This window comes from Carcharodon carcharias, chromosome 31, assembly GCF_017639515.1.
Source record: "Carcharodon carcharias isolate sCarCar2 chromosome 31, sCarCar2.pri, whole genome shotgun sequence".
In the NCBI taxonomy this organism is placed as follows: Eukaryota; Metazoa; Chordata; class Chondrichthyes; order Lamniformes; family Lamnidae; genus Carcharodon; species Carcharodon carcharias.
This window is the reverse complement of record NC_054497.1, coordinates 13806709-13823835: the sequence shown is the minus strand read 5'-3', so window position 1 is coordinate 13823835 and position 17127 is coordinate 13806709. Positions and strand designations below refer to the sequence as shown.

Below are 17127 nucleotides of genomic sequence, written 5' to 3'. Positions count from 1 at the left end.
GTGAGAGACCGTGTGAGAGAGAGTACATGAGTGTGTGTCTGAGACCATGTGTAAGAGTGTGTGTGTGTGAATGTGAGAGACTGTGTGAATGTGAGAGACTATGTGAGTGTGAGAGCGTGTGTGAGAGTGAGTATATGTGCATATGAAAGTGAGTACGAGAGTGTGTGAGGGTGAGAGAAAGTGTGTGTCAATATATGTGTGGTGAGTATGACAGTGTGTATGAGTGTGTATGAATGTGCATGTGAGTGTGAGACAGGGTAGCGCTAAGTGTGTGAGTGAGTGTGCGAGAGTGTGAGTGTGATTGAGTGAGTGTACGTGCATGTGCATGTATGTTTGTGAGAGTATGTGAGTGAGAGTGAGTAGTGTGTGTATATGAGTAAGTGTGTGAGAGTTAGATATGTGTGTGAGCGTGTGAGAGTGTCTGTGCATGTGGGTCAAAGAATGAGAGTGTAGGGGTGGAATGTAATCCAGGTGATGAGGGTCTTGCCCGCCAGCTGGAGAGCCAGCGAGAGCCCCATGTCACCTTCTCTGGGGGAGGCCCAGCATATTAGGTCCCAATCAGATGCTATCAGGTTAGGCACTAAACTGAGGCACTGCCTGCCCTCTCAGGCGGATAACCACTATTTTGAAGAAGGCTTCTCCCCGGTATCCCAAATATTTATCCCTCAATCAACATCGCTAAACAACAGACGATCTGCTCATCAACACGTTGCTGTTTGTGGGATCTTGCTGTGCACAAATTGGCTGCTGCGTATCCTACATTACAACAGTGGCTACACTTCAAAAATACCTCATTTGGCTGTACAGCGATTTGGGTCATCCTGAGGTTATGAAAGGCGCTACAGAAATGCAATGCATTCCCTTAATGAAATAGCGGCAGGAAACATCAACCCTCCCCTCCCCCCGCCCAATGCCCTCGGTGCCCCTTGAACAGCGATGGGAGCGTTTCATGTCGCCGATGCTGTCCATCACCTACCTGATGATAACAATGATACCATCGAAAATATTATAAGGGTTCCTCAGGTAGCTGAAGAATCCAAACGCGGTGAGTTTGAGAATCATTTCCAGGGCAAACATGCTGGTAAATACGATGTTGCTGATCTCCAGGACATTTGTCAGTTCTTCTGGCTGGAAGAAATAAACAGAAAGAATCGGGTGAGGCAGCTTCTCTCTATCAGCAAGCTTCACTGTGAGTTAATCCCATTTCCAGACTTCCTAGCAGCTTCGGAATCATTGAGAGAGGTTTTAATGAAAGATGATTTCTGAGCCTCTCGTCTCATGTCACCACCCTTTTTTTTCCCCCTGGGGAAGAACAGATACCGACAGTCACTTTCAGGGTGGATACTAGTCTATATATATATATATATATATATATGTCTTCCTCTTTCTGTCTTGTGTAGAGATACATTTGTTTGTGTCTGGGATAGTGGAGAGCGAGGGAAAAAGGGAAGAGATTGTGTCAGGAGTTGGCTTGCTCCGAGCTCATAAACTTAACCTTGATCCTCCTGCTTAAAATGTCCTTGAGATCAAGTCCAAACCTTCATTTGGAAGAGGAGGCCTGAGTCTCCCACAGATCAATAATCATTTGTTACATTCATCCATGATTCATGATACATGAAAACTGTTGTTACAGCAATCTAAATGAAGCATTAATCCATCTCAGTGAAATGCAACTCTTATTCTATAAGCACCAAAGTTACAAGTGAGTTTCTGCCAATCTCACTCGATGGTTGGAATCCCAATACCTCACGATTGAAACAATAACTCTCTTTTATGCCAAACACTAACAGTCTGTAAATCCCAAATCCAACTTTCATAACTTGGAAATCATTATTTTTTAATACACGTGAGCATACGGGTTAGGAGCAGGTGTAGGTCACTCGGCCCCTCAAGCAGCTCCGCCACTCAATGAGATCATGGCCTAATCTGATTGTCACCTCAACCTTCCCACCTACCCCTGGTAACCCTTCATCCCCTTCCTCATCAAGAACCGATCTAGCTCTGTCTTAAAAATATTCAAAGGCTCTGCTTCCACCATCTTTTGAGGAAGAGAGTTCCAAGGACTCACAACCCTCTGAGAGAAAAAAAATTCTCCCCATCTCTGTCTTAAATGGGCAACCCTTCTTTTTAAGCAGTTTATTCTTTTATTTGTGGTGTCGCTGGCTAGGCCAACATTTACTGCTCATTCCTAATTGCCTTTGAGAAGGTGACAGAGAACCACCTTTCTGAATACGACTGAATGGTTGGCCAGGCTATTTCAGAGGACAGTTAAGGGTCAACATAACCGTGGGTCTGGAGTCACACGTCAGCCAGACAGAGTAAGGGCAGCAGATTTCTCTTCCTAAGAGGCAACAGTGAGCCTGCTGAGTTTTTACAATAATCCAAGAGTTGCGCAGTGACCATTATGAATACTCACCTGCTTCTTAAGTTCCATTTCTGAATTAGCTGAATTTAAATTTCCTCTCAGCTGCTATGGAGGGATTTGAGCTCATGTCTCTGGATTACAAGTCCAGTAACATAACCACTATGCTACCATACCCCTATTGTGAGGGGTGAGGGGGACACTGTGGAGCCCATTTCCTAAACTGTGCAGGATATGAGGGATGTTTCTCCCTCATTGTAATTCTCCAATCTCCTCATCACATTCCTCACATTCTAACTCAAACCCACTCGATTTTATGGTAAAAGCAAAAAAACTGCGGATGCTGGAAATCCAAAACAAAAATAAAAATACCTGGAAAAGCTCAGCAGGTCTGGCAGCATCTGCAGAGAGGAACACAGTTAATGTTTCGAGTCCGTATGACTCTTCAACAGAACTATGTAAAAATAGAAAAGAGGTGAAATATAAGCTGGTTTAAGGGGGGAGGGGGTGGGACAAGTAGAGCTGGATAGAGGGCCAGTGATAGGTGGAGATAACCAAAAGATATCACAGACAAAAGGACAAAGAGGTGTTGAAGGTGATGATATTATCTAAAGAATGTGCTAATTAAGGGTCGAAAGCAGGACAAACAAGGTACAGATAGCCCTAGTGGGGTGGGGTGAAGGAATCGAAATAGACTAAAAGGTAGAGATAAAACAATGGATGGAAATACATTTAAAAATAATGGAAATAGGTGGGAAAAGAAAAATCTATATAAATTATTGGGGATAAAAAGGAGGGTCGGAAAGGGGGAGGGGATGGAGGAGAGATCTCATGATCTAAAATTGTTGAACTCAATATTCAATCCGATTCGATTTTATGGTTATTGTTTCTCTGAGGATTCCTCTCAATCCCAAACTCCAAATGCACTTTTATCCAAGCTATATTCGGATACTGACTGTATCATCTCTTCCTTGTGCTTAAGGCTGTGAAATTCCGCCTGCACTTTTCTCTCTTTCTCCCAAGTTCCACAGTGTTTAAAAACCCAACCTTGACATCACACTTGAATGAACCTGCCTCCTCTCAGACTTTTTCAAACTTTGGTACACAATGAACTTCGATCAATCACCAAGGTACCATAGTATCCAAAAACAAGCTGTGGCCTCCAATATGAAGACTGTCGAGCCTTCAATGGGTGCTGTGAGCTCAGGATTCCATGGCAGACTTTTCATCAATCTCACTCCTTCCTTGGTTGCTCTGATGGACAGGCTGAGGTCCCATCTAGCTGCTCTGCTGAATGTAAAGCGTCCACCATTTAAGGAGGAGCGGGGGAGTTCTCCCCGGTGTCTTGGCCAACTAGCCTCCTTTACCAATATCACCAAAAATGAGAGAATAACCACTCGTCCATCTTCTGCTATTTGTGGGATCTTGCTGTGTGCACTCCAGCCGTCATGTTTACCTACAACGTCTGCAGTTTAAACTCACTTTGTTAGCCGTAAGATGCTTCTAGATGTCTTGAGGACATGATAAGTGAGCTTTCTAAATGCAAGCTCTTTCTGGCTGAAATGAATGTGAGTCTGTCACAAAGTGACATGGTTATAACCCATTTCAGAACAAGGAGCAATGAGCTACTCATTGACTCAATTAGATCACGGCTGATCTGTACCTCAACTCCATTTACCCGCCTTTTTATTGTATTCCTCAACAGGAATAAAAATCCATTGATCTCAGTCTTAATAGCTCCAATTGACACCCAGCATCTTTGGCCTTTTGCAGCTGAGAATTCCAACTGTGCCCCACCCTTTGTATGAGAAATTGCTTCCTGGTTTCCCTCCTTGGCAGCCTAGCTCTACGTTCCAGCTGCTCGGGACGTATTCTTGGGATGGAATCCTTCCACCATTTTAAACACCTAGATCTCCTACACGCAGGGGAACACGGGTCACGTTTGTGAAAGCTGTCCTTGTAACTTAACCCGCTGAGGCCTGGTGTCGTTCTGGTATTCCGCATCTTGCGTCACAGTTGCCAAAGTCCTCGATCATGAACAAAAAAAGCCCAAATGAGCTCAGACTGTCAGCTCACAGCACAATGGGAACAAAAGCAAAAGATTTAATTATGAAACGTCACATCCAACAACAAAAAAAGGGGGCAACTCGCTGTGAACCAGAGCAAGATCCTTATGCCAGGCTGGTGTCACTTTAAGACGGTCCCTTAATCGCACATCTGTTAATATTTAGTTCTGAATGACAACTCATTATAAATAGTATCAGTCACAGTTGGAGGTAAAGCTTTAATCCCCCATAGTAATGAATGCAGATGTTAAAAACATTCCGCATTCCTGTCACAAATTTCAAAATGCATTTATTAAAAAGAGCCAGCAGATGCTGACAGTCTTTCACGCCATCAGATTCCAGGGTTTATTTTTGTGTGTTTTTGTTATTCAAATGTAATTATGCATGCTAATAAGCTCCTTCTCCAACCGAAAATTAGTTCATTATTATAAACCTCCTTGTCGACAGGACGATTGCCCCTCCTCACTAACCTCCCTACACCAGCTCCACCCTCCACCCTCCCCCTCCACTCCAGTGCAGCTAGGAGCCTCCCAAAATACATGAGCAGTCAAGGGTAAATTATCTGCTGTTTCACATCACTTTCCCCTTTCTCTTGAAAAGCTCATCAAATTCTCATAAAATGCCGATTAACTGAACAATAAATGTTGGCTGGTTCACGGCGAATGAATAATTGCCAGCACAAATTGTAACAAGTCCTCTGGTACCTGCTTGGCTCTGCTTCCCTCTCCCTCTGAGAAGGCTAGTCCTTTCTAAGTTTAATTATTTTGTCTGAGCCTGAATGTTGAAACATAGCTGGAGGGTCTGAAATAAGAAAGCAGCACGTGTCGGAACGATATGGAGATGGACCAGCACCCAACACAGAAAAAGTAGAATAAGGTGCTAAGCTCTGGAATTCCCTTTCTAAACCTGTCCACCTCACTCTATCCCTTTAAAATGCACCTTCAAATCCATCTTTTTGACCGAGCTTTTGGTCACCTATCCTAATAACTCCCTACGTGGCTCGGTGTCAAATTTTTTCTGATTGTGTTCCTGTGAAACACTTTGGACATTTTTACTAAGTTGCAGATGCTGCACAAATACAAGCTGTTGCAGATATAAACACTGTGTGCACTATGTTAGGGAAAATGGTCGTTCTTTTCAGGTGCTGATGGATTCTGCATTGACCTTTGACTTGGAAGCAATGCCGTAAGGAAGATTTGTAATTTCTTTAGACTGTCTGTGGGGTCTATAATTGTTTTAAAGAATGTTTGGAAAGGACTGTTAAGAGTTGGCATCAATTGTAAAATGATCAACTGTTATTTTCTTGAATAATTAGAAATACTGGTCCATGTGATCTAACAACCCATGATCTGGAAGCAGTGCCAATAGGTAGGAAGTTAACACATAAAAGTCACATCGCCAGACACAAAGGAGAGCTGCAGACAAAGGGGAGATGCAGCAAAGGGGAGAACAGAAAAGGCACATTTACAAGGAGGTGTGTGTGTGTGTGTGTGTGTGTGTGTGTAATTAGTTAGTTAAATAGGACATAAAGCCAAAGACAGGATTAGAGCAGGGATTGTGAATTGGACAATTTTACAGCTGCTATTTTAGTTTTCCCAGAGCTGAGAAGACTGTTTAATGGGGGCTATTAAAGGGTCCAGATAAAGGAGTCTCTGGGGATCTGTACCATCAAGTTTGTGGTGAACCTGCTAAGGAGGTTCTGCAGCAGTGTGCCATTCGGGTAACAATCGTCTGCAGGGACTTCAGATGGAATATGGCTGCCAGTGAACCCGATTCGAGGGCTGAATGGATTGTATGGGAAAGTGAAAGTTCCTTTGAGAGGCCGAACTAGATAACTTTGGAACTGCACATGATGCCACATGTCCACGGGAGTGATGTGACTGCTTGTAGCTATGTAAGACATACCTTTGTTGCGCTGATTATCTAAAGTGAAATTTACCTTTTTATTTGATATGCCATTTGCCTGTTAATTCATGATAATTGGTATTGGTTCTGATTCATGTTAAAATAAAAGTGAGAAGAAGTGAGATCTTGTTGGCAATTTCTTCATTTGGGGATCATTTGGTAAATTTGGTTATTTTGCTTTATGGCTTCCCCCACAGGGATTGTAACAATCAACTGTCCATTTCAAGCATTTTCAGGACTTTCTTGGGGATATTACTGCTCGAGATTGGGATACTTTCAATTTTGGGTAGAGGGTTAAGCATCAAACCCTCTCTGGTCAGGTATAACATAGGTAAACACAGGCTACTCTTCCTTAAATAATCTTATAGAATGAGTTCCCTATTAGAGCATCATTCCATCCACCCACACCCTGCACACTGACTTTCTTTGTCCTTTAATAACGAGATTGCTAATTGAGTTCAAAATTAGGATAGTTTTTTATGCTCTTTACCAGTTCTTGTGTTAATGTGACATTTTTCCATTTTGCATACCAGCTCTCCTGTGACCTCTAAGTGAGAATGCAACTTTATTGCCAATTAGCTTAGTTTTGCATGTCCACATCCAGGAAGAACTGGATTAATACCCATCAAATTTATTTCACCTCACAGCCTTCGGACAGATGAGGTTCCGATACCATCTGTCTCAGCTGCATCTAAACCTGGGTGTCAGAGGTGAGATGCCAGTGTATTGTGCACATAATTGGAATTAACCCTTCCATCCCCTTACAAAACCGACCCACCAGGGATTGAGGGAGGTCCCATTTTGAAGAAGAGCAGTAGTGATTTCTCCATGGTGTGCTGGCCAACAATTGCTCTTTATTGAACACCTGGGACAGAAGCTTCTGTTTGGCGTGCGGGGGGATGGGCCCTGCACAGTGATACATAAAATGACGCGCGATGATGCTGGGCGTGCGTCCCATCACTGTGCGTCATTCCGAGCTTCAGTTCGGCGGTCACGCACTGGAATCGGCTGCGTGCCTGCCAAACTGTCAAAGGCCTTTTCAGGCCATTAATAATCTAATTAAACTAATTGTCAGGGCTGCCCGTCCAACCTTAAGGTTGGTGGGGGGGAGTGGGGTGGGGTGGGGGGGGGGGGGTTGCGGGGGGGGCGGGGGGGGGTGGTGTGGGGTGGGAAGGGCGGGGTGGGGCAGTCGAAGAGCCCAGGTGGCCTTCGCATTTCTCATTGAACCTCATCCATGGGCGGGAAGAGGTTTCAAGAAGGGTTCATTAATTCAACAAAATGCTTCATGAATATTCCTAAACATGTCCCAGCTCACGTGACATGAGGGGGCATGCCTGAATAATTTTTAAAATTCTTTGTTTCAATTTTTCATTCTGAACTTAATCTCCCTGAGGCAGCTCCGTGCCTCAGGGAGATTTCGGCGCTATTTCGCGCAGGCTCCGACTCTCCCTCCTCCCCCCACCACCCCCCCCCACCCCACCGCCCACAATGGTAGCGCTGAGCGCTTCTGGATGTGCGTCACACTGGGCGGGCCTTAATTGGCCCACCCACGTAAAATGGTGGTGCGCAGCCATCAGCGCCATGCCCGCCTGTGCCTGCTCTCAACTCCCACCCACCACCCCCCCACCCCCTCTGCCTGACAGGGAGAAAATCTTCCCCCTGGAAACACAGGAACTGGTCATGATTACATTGCTGTTTGTGGGTTCTTGCTGTGTACACGTTGCAAAATTTCAAAAGAGTGCTCATTATCTATAAATCCTGAGGGTGTGAAAAGCACTGGATAAATTGGAAAGTTCTGTCCTTCCATAAAGTGAAATCATTGCTCACAGACTGAAGAACGCTGGGAAATAAAACTGGAGAGTCTTCTGTGGGCCTATCACACCTAGAGCACAGGGAGCTTAAAAAGAAGTGCTTTGAAGATGTCCCTTGGTTTTATTTTCAAGAGGTCACCTCTGCGTTCCTCTGCTGTCTTGTATCTAAGACTTGTTTTACATCAGTTAGCTCTACTACACTGAAATTTAAATTCATTCAAGGGAGGTGTCAGGAAGATATAATGATTTCCATAATTTTATTGGAATTTACTGTAAAATCGAATAATAATGGGATGTGTCTATGTGTGTGTTTGTGTGTGTGTGTGTGAGAGCGCGAGACTTAATTGAATTAGAGGGAGCTAGTCTAGGTGCTTTGATTTAAGAAGAGAAATTAGGTTTGAAATGTTAATTAGGTAAACAAGTGGAAGTTTTAGAATGTGAAGTGTAAAGGGAACATTTGCATTTTTAAACAAACTAGAGTGGCTTGAATTCAAAGGAGGGGGTGTAATGTATACCTAGCCAGCAGAAGTAGTAAGAAATAGTGTGTTTATTTACTTTTCCCAAAGATTACTGGTGGAATTAGTACTGTGATAGATTTTTTATTGGTATAGAGGTGAAGTTCAAAAGATGTGGTGAAACAATGGGAATTTGCATTCAAAGAGGAAAATATGTATAAAGGAAAGAAGACTGATTGTAAGGGAGGCATTTGGAGACCTAACAAGTGTGAAAAGCCTTCAGCATCTATGCTTCTAGCTGCTGTCTTCAAAGGATTGAAGTTAAGAAAACTCACTTTGAATTTGACTTGTTCAGGGTATCATGTTCCTTTGGCTGGGTCTTTTAAAACCTATGACCAGAATTTTTTGCTCGGCGTGTGGGCACGCACCCCATATGCTTGAGTGTAAAGTGACGCGTGAAGATGTCAGGCGAGCGTCCTGATGTCATCGCGCACTCAGGCGATATTTTGGTTGACGGGCACACACAGGAGTCAGCAGCGCGCCCACCGACAATTAACAGGCCTATTAAGGCCACGGGCGGGATGAGGTTTCCAACAGGAGTTAAAAATAAAATAAAAATGTTTAAACCTCAATTATAATATGTCCCTGCTCATGTGACAGAGGCACATGAGGGGATGTTAACCTTATTTTTTAAATCTTTACTTGTAATGCTATAAATCTTCAGCTCCCCGAGGCAGCTCTGTACCTTCAGGGAGCTTTCAATGCGCACACCCCGCGCATGCATAAACTTCAGCGCTCACCCTCCTCCCGCTCTCACCCCGGCAGCGCTGAGCACTGCAGTGCACAATTCACGCTGGCTGGCCATTAATTGACCAGCCAGCGTGAAATCGTGGTCAGGACCCGATCACGGGCTCCGTCAGTTTCGCGGCCGCTCTCGGGCCCACCTGGTGCCCTGCCCAATGAGGTGAAAATCCTGCCCTATGTTTCTTACTGTTGCCTTAACAAAAGTGTAGCTGGGAGTTAGACTGATTACGGGATTTAAAAATTATCATAGGAGCAATTTGTAGTATGTATTTAAAATCATTTCTCTTATTAATAAATGTTTAATCTAGTTTTGTAAAAACCTATAAGACTTGGTGGTCTTATTACTACTGAACTCAATGCATGCATCTTGAAATTGATACAAACTGCAGAACAAGTTGTTTCAAGTTTCCCTTTGGGATTTGAACAACTCAGCATTTAACATCAGCTGTGCCATAACAGAGGGGAATAGGTCCTTTTGTTCCCCGCTCTCTGGAGTAGTGATGGCCAAGTCCTCATGGCTCACCAGTGCTATGTGATCTTAGATCATAACTAATATCATTCTGAAAGACACATAACTGGCCATTAAATCAACCTTCCGATGAGCGTAGAGAACCCAAGAAATCAAACGGACCTCTTCAGGGCTAAAGAAAACTCCATGATGGCCCAACCACCTAAATATGTCAACTTGACATTGAGGGCATCTCCTGCTCAAAATACCAGCATCTGCAAAGTTTACTCAAGAAACACAGGGTTGATGTGAACAGAGGTCGAACACATCAAACACTAGTTTGATATGGAGAAGATGTATTACAGGTTTTGACTCAATCGCTTGCAACAACCACACCAAAGTGAGAAGCCCATCTTGGACCACTGTAGAGCCTCAGCCTTGATTGCGTATTGCTTGGAAGAAGAGCAAGATAGAAACTGGATTCCTCATTGAATACAGTCTGAAGAATCAAACTTTCCTCACATACATTGGATAACCAGTAACCACCTCATGGCCTGGATATCTGACATGATTATTTGATTTGTCTTAGCTTCTACCACACAAAAGATGCTCCACAGATGGCAAATCAAAGCATCCCCAGCCATGGGCCTGTGGCTCCTCCTCAGGGCCTAGGGCACATCGTTGAATGTTCTTTGCCTTTATTCTTTCTTGGGATGTAGGCATCTGTTGCCCATCCCTAATTATCCTTGAACCGAGTGGCTTGCTAAGCCATTTCAGAGGGTCTGGAGTCACATATAGGCCAGATTTCCTCTCCTATGAGGCATTTGTGAACAAGATGGGTTCTGACAACAATCGATGATAGTTTAATGGTCACCACCACTGAGACCTTCTTTATAATTAACAGATTTCTTGAATTTAAATTCCACCAGCTCCATGGTGGGATTTGAACCCATGCTCCCAGGTCTGGGCCTCTAGGATTACTAGCTCAGTGACATCACCATTACACCACTGTCTCCTCCCATATTAGCCTTGGAGGAAATCCACAGACTGTCTAGAAGATACCCCTACACTGTTACAGCAGAAGCTTTGGCCTGGATATCTGACGTGATTATTTGATTTGTCTTAGCTTCTACCACACAAAAGAAGAAAAGACTCTCTCTATACCGCACCCGCGCCCCCCCCCCCCACCCCCCCCACCCAATTAGGACTGACTAATTGAAAAGCTGCCGTGAGACAGGGGCTGATGTAGAATTGTTGTAAATGAGATGAAGATGCCAACAGATTTCACTCATTAGATTTGCAGGCTCCTGACGTGTGGCAGTCACCTAGAGCCTCCACATGTTGCCCAACATCAAGAGGGAGGAAGACTGAAATACAACAGACTCGGTGAATTAAAAAATTCACCTTTAACCTGCTCACTAGTGCCACCTCTTGTGGTATAGATGGCACTGAAGAGTGGGCACAAGTTCAATGAAGATTAACCGATGCCAAGCTTGGGCAGCACTCTTGCTCTGTGAGTCAGAAGGCCATGGACTCAAGTCCCACTCTAGAGATTTCAGCACCGAGTCTAAACTGACGCTGCCAGTGCAGTACTGAGGGATTACTGCACTGTCAGAGGTGCTGTCTTTCAGATGAGATGTTAAACCGAGGTCCCATCTGTCCTCTCAGGTGGATGTAGAAGATCCACCATTTCGAAGACAAACAGGGAAGTTCTTCCTGATGTTCCGGCCAATAGTTATCCCTCTACCAAAAGTCAGAACAGATTATCAGGTTGTTATCCCATTGCTAATTGTGGGATCTTGCAGTTCTGTATACTGGCTGCTACATTCCCAGTATTACAGCTGTGTCTACATTTCAAAGGTGTTTGATTGACCACAAAGTGCTTTTGAACGTCCTAGGATGGTGAAAGGTGCTACAGAAATGCATGTTTTTTTTTCTCTGTGTTTTCTTATTAATTCAAAAGGCAGTGGATTGGAGGAAGGAGAGGGCTGAGGAGTTGCAGTGACTCGGGATTCCACGGTTTGTAGCAGGTCCTGGAAAAGGAGAACAGAGCAATAGATAGAGCAAGGAGCTGAGAAACCACGAGTTGGGGAGGTGGGGAGATGGAGAGAAAGGAAATTAGTTAAGGGTCAGGCCAGGGTGGAATTGCCAATTATGGCTGCACATATTTCTGGTGATTTCATCATAATCTCCTGTCTCAGAGCGGCTCCCCCAGTCAAACAGACTCCTCCATCTAATATGTTTTACAACTAATAAACCAAAGTGCTCAAAGAGAAGGAAAAATAAATTAATCCAAATAATTATCCCCTGTATATTTTCTCCTCAGGCACCGCTCTTTACCGGAGACTCCAGGGCAATCCCAGAGGGTTGGCAACTGCTGGGCAATGAGTTTGGACTGGGGGAAGACTGAACAAGATCTTCTCAATGAGCTGGAGCTGCAATCACTGATCATCATTTTTTGCATCTACAATACACTCGGTGAATGACACAGGGCAAGGCATTTAAAACCAGCTCAAAAATTGAATGTATGTTGAATATATCATTTGCTTCACTCAGATACTTCTAACACCCACTTGGTCTCACTCTGTAGAGCACTGAGTCTGTCACAAAATCTGCAGAAGTCAGTCACAAAACATGGAGTGGATTATCATTCCATCCCCACACATAGGGCTGACTTTTGCCGTCGGAGAGCAGGGGGTGGGGCCTGCTCGCCGACGCGTAAAATGACGCGGGATGATGTCAGGTGGAACCCCCAATGTCATCCCGCCCCATTTAAATTTTCAGGAAGGTGGGGGCGCAGCAAAATCAGCTGCGGGCCCGCTGACCTGTCAATGGCCAATTGAGGCCATTGGCGGGATCATTGAAACAATTAAAGGACCTGCCCGTCCAACCTTAAGGTTGGTGGACAGGCCAGGAGCTCCAGCTGGGAATAGAGAAAACATGAAACCTCATCCACCAGCGGGATGCAGGGTTTTAAAAATTTTAAGAAAGTTATTCTGTAATTTATGAACATGTTCCATCTCATATGGCATTGTCACATGAGGGGGACATATTAAGGATTTTTTTTTTCTATTTTTAATGTTTTTAAAAGTGTCAGTGATCTCCCTGAGGCTGCACTTAGCCTCAGGGAGGTGTGCGCTCTATCATTCGCCTGCGTGAAAGAGCACACTCTTGCTTTTGGGGAAACCCCCCCCACCGCCCGCCCGCCCGCACAGGGAGCGCATAGCACTTCCCGCCGGACGTCACACTGGGCGGGCCTTAATTGCCCCGCCCACGTAAAATGGCGGCAGGGCCCTCTTCTCCGGCAGGGATTGGCTCTCCGCCCGCCGGAGATTGGATTGGGCCCACCTTCCCGACAGGCATAGAATTCTTCCCATAGGCCTGGATTTTCCAGGTCCCAAGGCCCCACCCGAAATCGACTGAGCTTTGAATGGTCCCTCAAATTTCCTGCCCCACCTGCAATGATTCATTCCACGGGCGGACCAGAAAACCCTGGCCACATTCATTCAGCACGCACGTCGAAGAAAGAGAATGTGAATTCCTTGTGAGAGAAAAACCTATCTCTGACTAAACTTTCGGTCACCCATCCTAATGTCACTTACTGTGGCTTGGTGTCAACTGTTGTTTGATAATCGCTCCTGTGAATAGGGATAGTTTACAATGTTACAGGCGCTACACAAATGCCTGGATATAGTATCAACTCCGTGTGTGACCATGTTGTCCCTCAATTACCAGCCGGGTACCAACTGGGTACTCTCCAATGTTTCATCTCTCCAACATCATTAAAAAAAGACGCATTATCCAGTCACCAGCATGTTGTCATTTACAGAACCTTGTTCTGCCAGTGTGGGTCAGCGAGCCCAGGGGTGATGGGTGAACGGGACTTGGTGCGAGTTTAGACATGGGCAGCAGAGTTTTAGATGGGTTATGGAAACTGGGAAGTCAACCAGGAGAGCATTAGGATATTCGGCACTGGAGTAACAAAGGCATGAATGGACAAAGATATCAGAAAATGGGGCAGCGACTAAGATGCAGCTAAACTGCACCAGACACACACCTTTTGACCCTTTACATGATCCACTCCCTGGAGGCATGGAAAGGTTCTGTTTGAGGTGGCACATGTGACTGATAGAATAACAAATATAAGAAATAGAAACAGGAGGAGGCCATTCAGCCTCTCAAGCCTGCTTCACCGTTCAATAATATCATGGCTGATCTTCTATCTCAACTCCAGCTTCCTACCCTATCACCGTCTCTTGATTCCTTTGGTATCCAAAAATTTGTCGATCTCCATCTTGAGTATGCTGAATGGCTGGGCATCCACAGCTCTCTGGGTTGGAGGATCCCAAAGATTCACAGCCCTCTGAGTGAAGAAATTTCTCCTCATCTCAGTCCAAATTGGCCGACACCATACCCTGAGACTGTGACCTCGAGTTCTAGACCCTCCAGCCAGGTGGAACGATTTCGCTGCATCTACTCTGTCAGACCCCTTTAGAAGTTTATACACTTCACGGAGATCACCTCTCATTTTCCAATATATTTGTGCCCAGCACATCACCATGACACACTGACTCGCCAATCTCACCCAGTAAAGCTGCATTAACTGGCAATAATTCTTCATTTTTAGAATTTATGTGCAATGGAAAATGAATCTAAATATAACATGCACTAGCGAACTACTGCTGCTAACATGAGTAACAAACTGTTTACACTACATATTGTGCTGTTCAACAGTTACATTATGCCCAATTTTGGGCATTTTGCAAAGTACTTTTTTTTAGCTGGATAACATTTAAGGAGAATGTGAGTCCTGATTTTAACACAAGTCTAAACTTTCCAGATATCGGCAGCACGAGCCCCAGACAATCCCCAATAGTGTCCTGTTGGCCCCTGCACAGTCTCCTGCCTGATCCAAATGGGAACTGGCAGCTCATCAGTACAGGGGGACATCAGGAACCAGGAGACCACCACCGGGGACTTGAAGGAGCAGCCAACAACAACTTGCATTTGGGTAGCGCCTTTAATATACCATAACATCCTACCTGCTTCACAGGGGGTGCAATCAAAACCAAATGGGTGTTAAGTCAAAAAAAAAGGACAGATTAGGAGGGGTGACTAAACCATTTGGTGACAGAGAAAGGGTCTTAGTGGAGGAAAGGGAGGGGGAGAGGTTTGGGAAAAGTATTTCAGAGCTCAGAACCTTGACCTTTGAAGGCATGGCTGCCAATGTCAGGGTGAAGGGAGGGAGTGAAAAGGCCAGAGTGAGCGAGACAGAGAGTGTGGGAGAGGGGGAGCTTTACAGCTGGAGGGGTTTACAAGGATAGAGAGGGTCTGAGCCCAGGGCACATCTACTGATATTAAATAGAACAGTTATCAGTTATTTGATTTGTCTCTCCCAGGGTTGCTGAGTCTTGGCACTGTCCTGTGGAAGTTGCTGCTTATTTGACTTTCTTTCTAACTTTCACTATTTTCTTTTACACACACGTAAAGGTGAGGGATACCTGCCCTGGGGACATTGTCAGCCACCTTCCCACAGACTAGGCAGCAGTTGTTTAAATCTCCCACTACATTGCAAAAAACAACTTCCAGCATCTTTAACAGAGTCAAACATCCCAAAGGGAGCTTCACAGGAGCGATTACCAAACAGTATTTGACACCGAGCGATGAGGAGATATCAGAACGAACAGGGTCAGGACCGAAAGCTTAATCAAAGGGTTAGGTTTCAAGTGGCATCTTCAAGGAGGAAAGAGAGAAGGAGCGGTTTAGCGAGGGAATTCCAGGAATCAACCTGGCCTCTGAAGATGTTGCCCAGCGTTGCTCATGTGATATTATATCCATTCCCAACACAAAGTTCTGATGTAGGCTCATTGACCAGAAACGTTAACTCTGTTATTTCCGATTTCCAGCATCCGCAGTATTCTGCTTTTAACTCTGTGTCTCTCCTTGTGTCCAATGAGTTGCTAAAGTCCTGGCACTGTCCTGTGGAAGTTGCTGTTTATTGATTTTCTTTCTGCCTCTCACTATTTTGTTTTTTTTTCACACACACATTAAGACGACGAGTCTCGGTGCTGGGAACATTATCAGGCATCCATCCAGTATGGTACAGGCTAGAAGTTTAAAATTGCCTCTGCCTGACCTGCTGAGTATTCCCAGTGTTTTCGAGCTTCTTCCCCTCCAAGATTTCCGGCATCTACAGTATTTCGGATTTGTTTTGTCCAACACAAGGCAGGCTGGTACAGTCAAAGCATTTTTTTTACTTCATTCTGGCATGTGGGCATCACTGGGTAGGCCGATATTTGTTGCCCATCCCTAATTGCCCTTGAGAAGGTGGTGGTGAGCCACTTTCTTGAACCGCTGCAGTCCATGTGGTGTAGGTACACCCACAGTGCTGTTAGAGAGGGAGTTCCAGGATCTTGACTCAGTAACAGTGAAGGAACAGTGATATATTTCCAAGTCAGGATGGTGAGTGACTTGGAGGGGAACTTCCAGGTGGTGGTGTTCCCCATCTGCTGCCCTTGTCTTTCTAGAAGGTAGAGGTCATGGGTTTAGAAGGTGCTGTCGAAGGAGCCTTAGTGAGTTGCTGAAGTGCATCTTGTAGGTGGTACACACTGCTGCTACTGTGCGTCGGTGGTGGAGGGAGTGAATGTTGAGGGTAGTGGATGGGGTGCCGATCAAGCAGGCTGCTTCTTCCTGGATGGTGTCAAGGTTCTTGAGTGTTGTTAGAGCTGTACTCATTCAGGAAGTGGAGAGCATTCCAGAATAAAAGAAAAATCTGAAATAAGAACAGAAAATGCTGGAAAACCTCAGAGGTCTGGCCAACCCTATGGACAGAGAAATAGAGTTAACCATTTCAAATTGAATATGGCTCTTCTTTGGAGAATATTCCATCATGTTCTGACACCCCTATTATAGCAGATGGTCGGACCACGTAGCCTGGCTGGGTGAAGCAGAGTTAAATAAGGAGCTCTGAAGAAGTCATACGGACTCAAAACATTAACTGTTTCTCTCTCCACAGATGCTGCCAGACCTGCTGAGTTTTTACTGCACTTTCTGTTTTTTATTTCAGATTTCCAGCATCTGCAGTACTTTGCTTTTATCAGTTTAGGAGCTGTTTTGTGTTGTAGACCTCAGCCCATAAGGAAATGGATCGAGGCCGTTTGAGCTCCTAAAGAGGCGGAAGACATCTTAAATCAATCACATTTGGGCTGGATTTGGGCTCAGGGCCCAGAGGTGCAGGACTGTGTTTATCCAGCTGTTCCTCCCAGTTCTCCTCCCC

The 17127-nt window shown here is 44.9% G+C and overlaps 1 protein-coding gene across 1 annotated transcript in view; it reads right to left on the bottom strand.

The window, feature by feature from the left end:
• The window catches only part of cacna1ia (calcium voltage-gated channel subunit alpha1 Ia), a 184512-nt gene that overhangs the window by 98925 nt on the left and 68460 nt on the right, over window positions 1–17127 (bottom strand). The window contains exon 9 of the mRNA XM_041177622.1: window positions 977–1128. Within this exon, the coding sequence (XP_041033556.1) occupies window positions 977–1128 (152 nt within the window). The remainder of the gene's footprint in view (window positions 1–976; window positions 1129–17127) is intronic.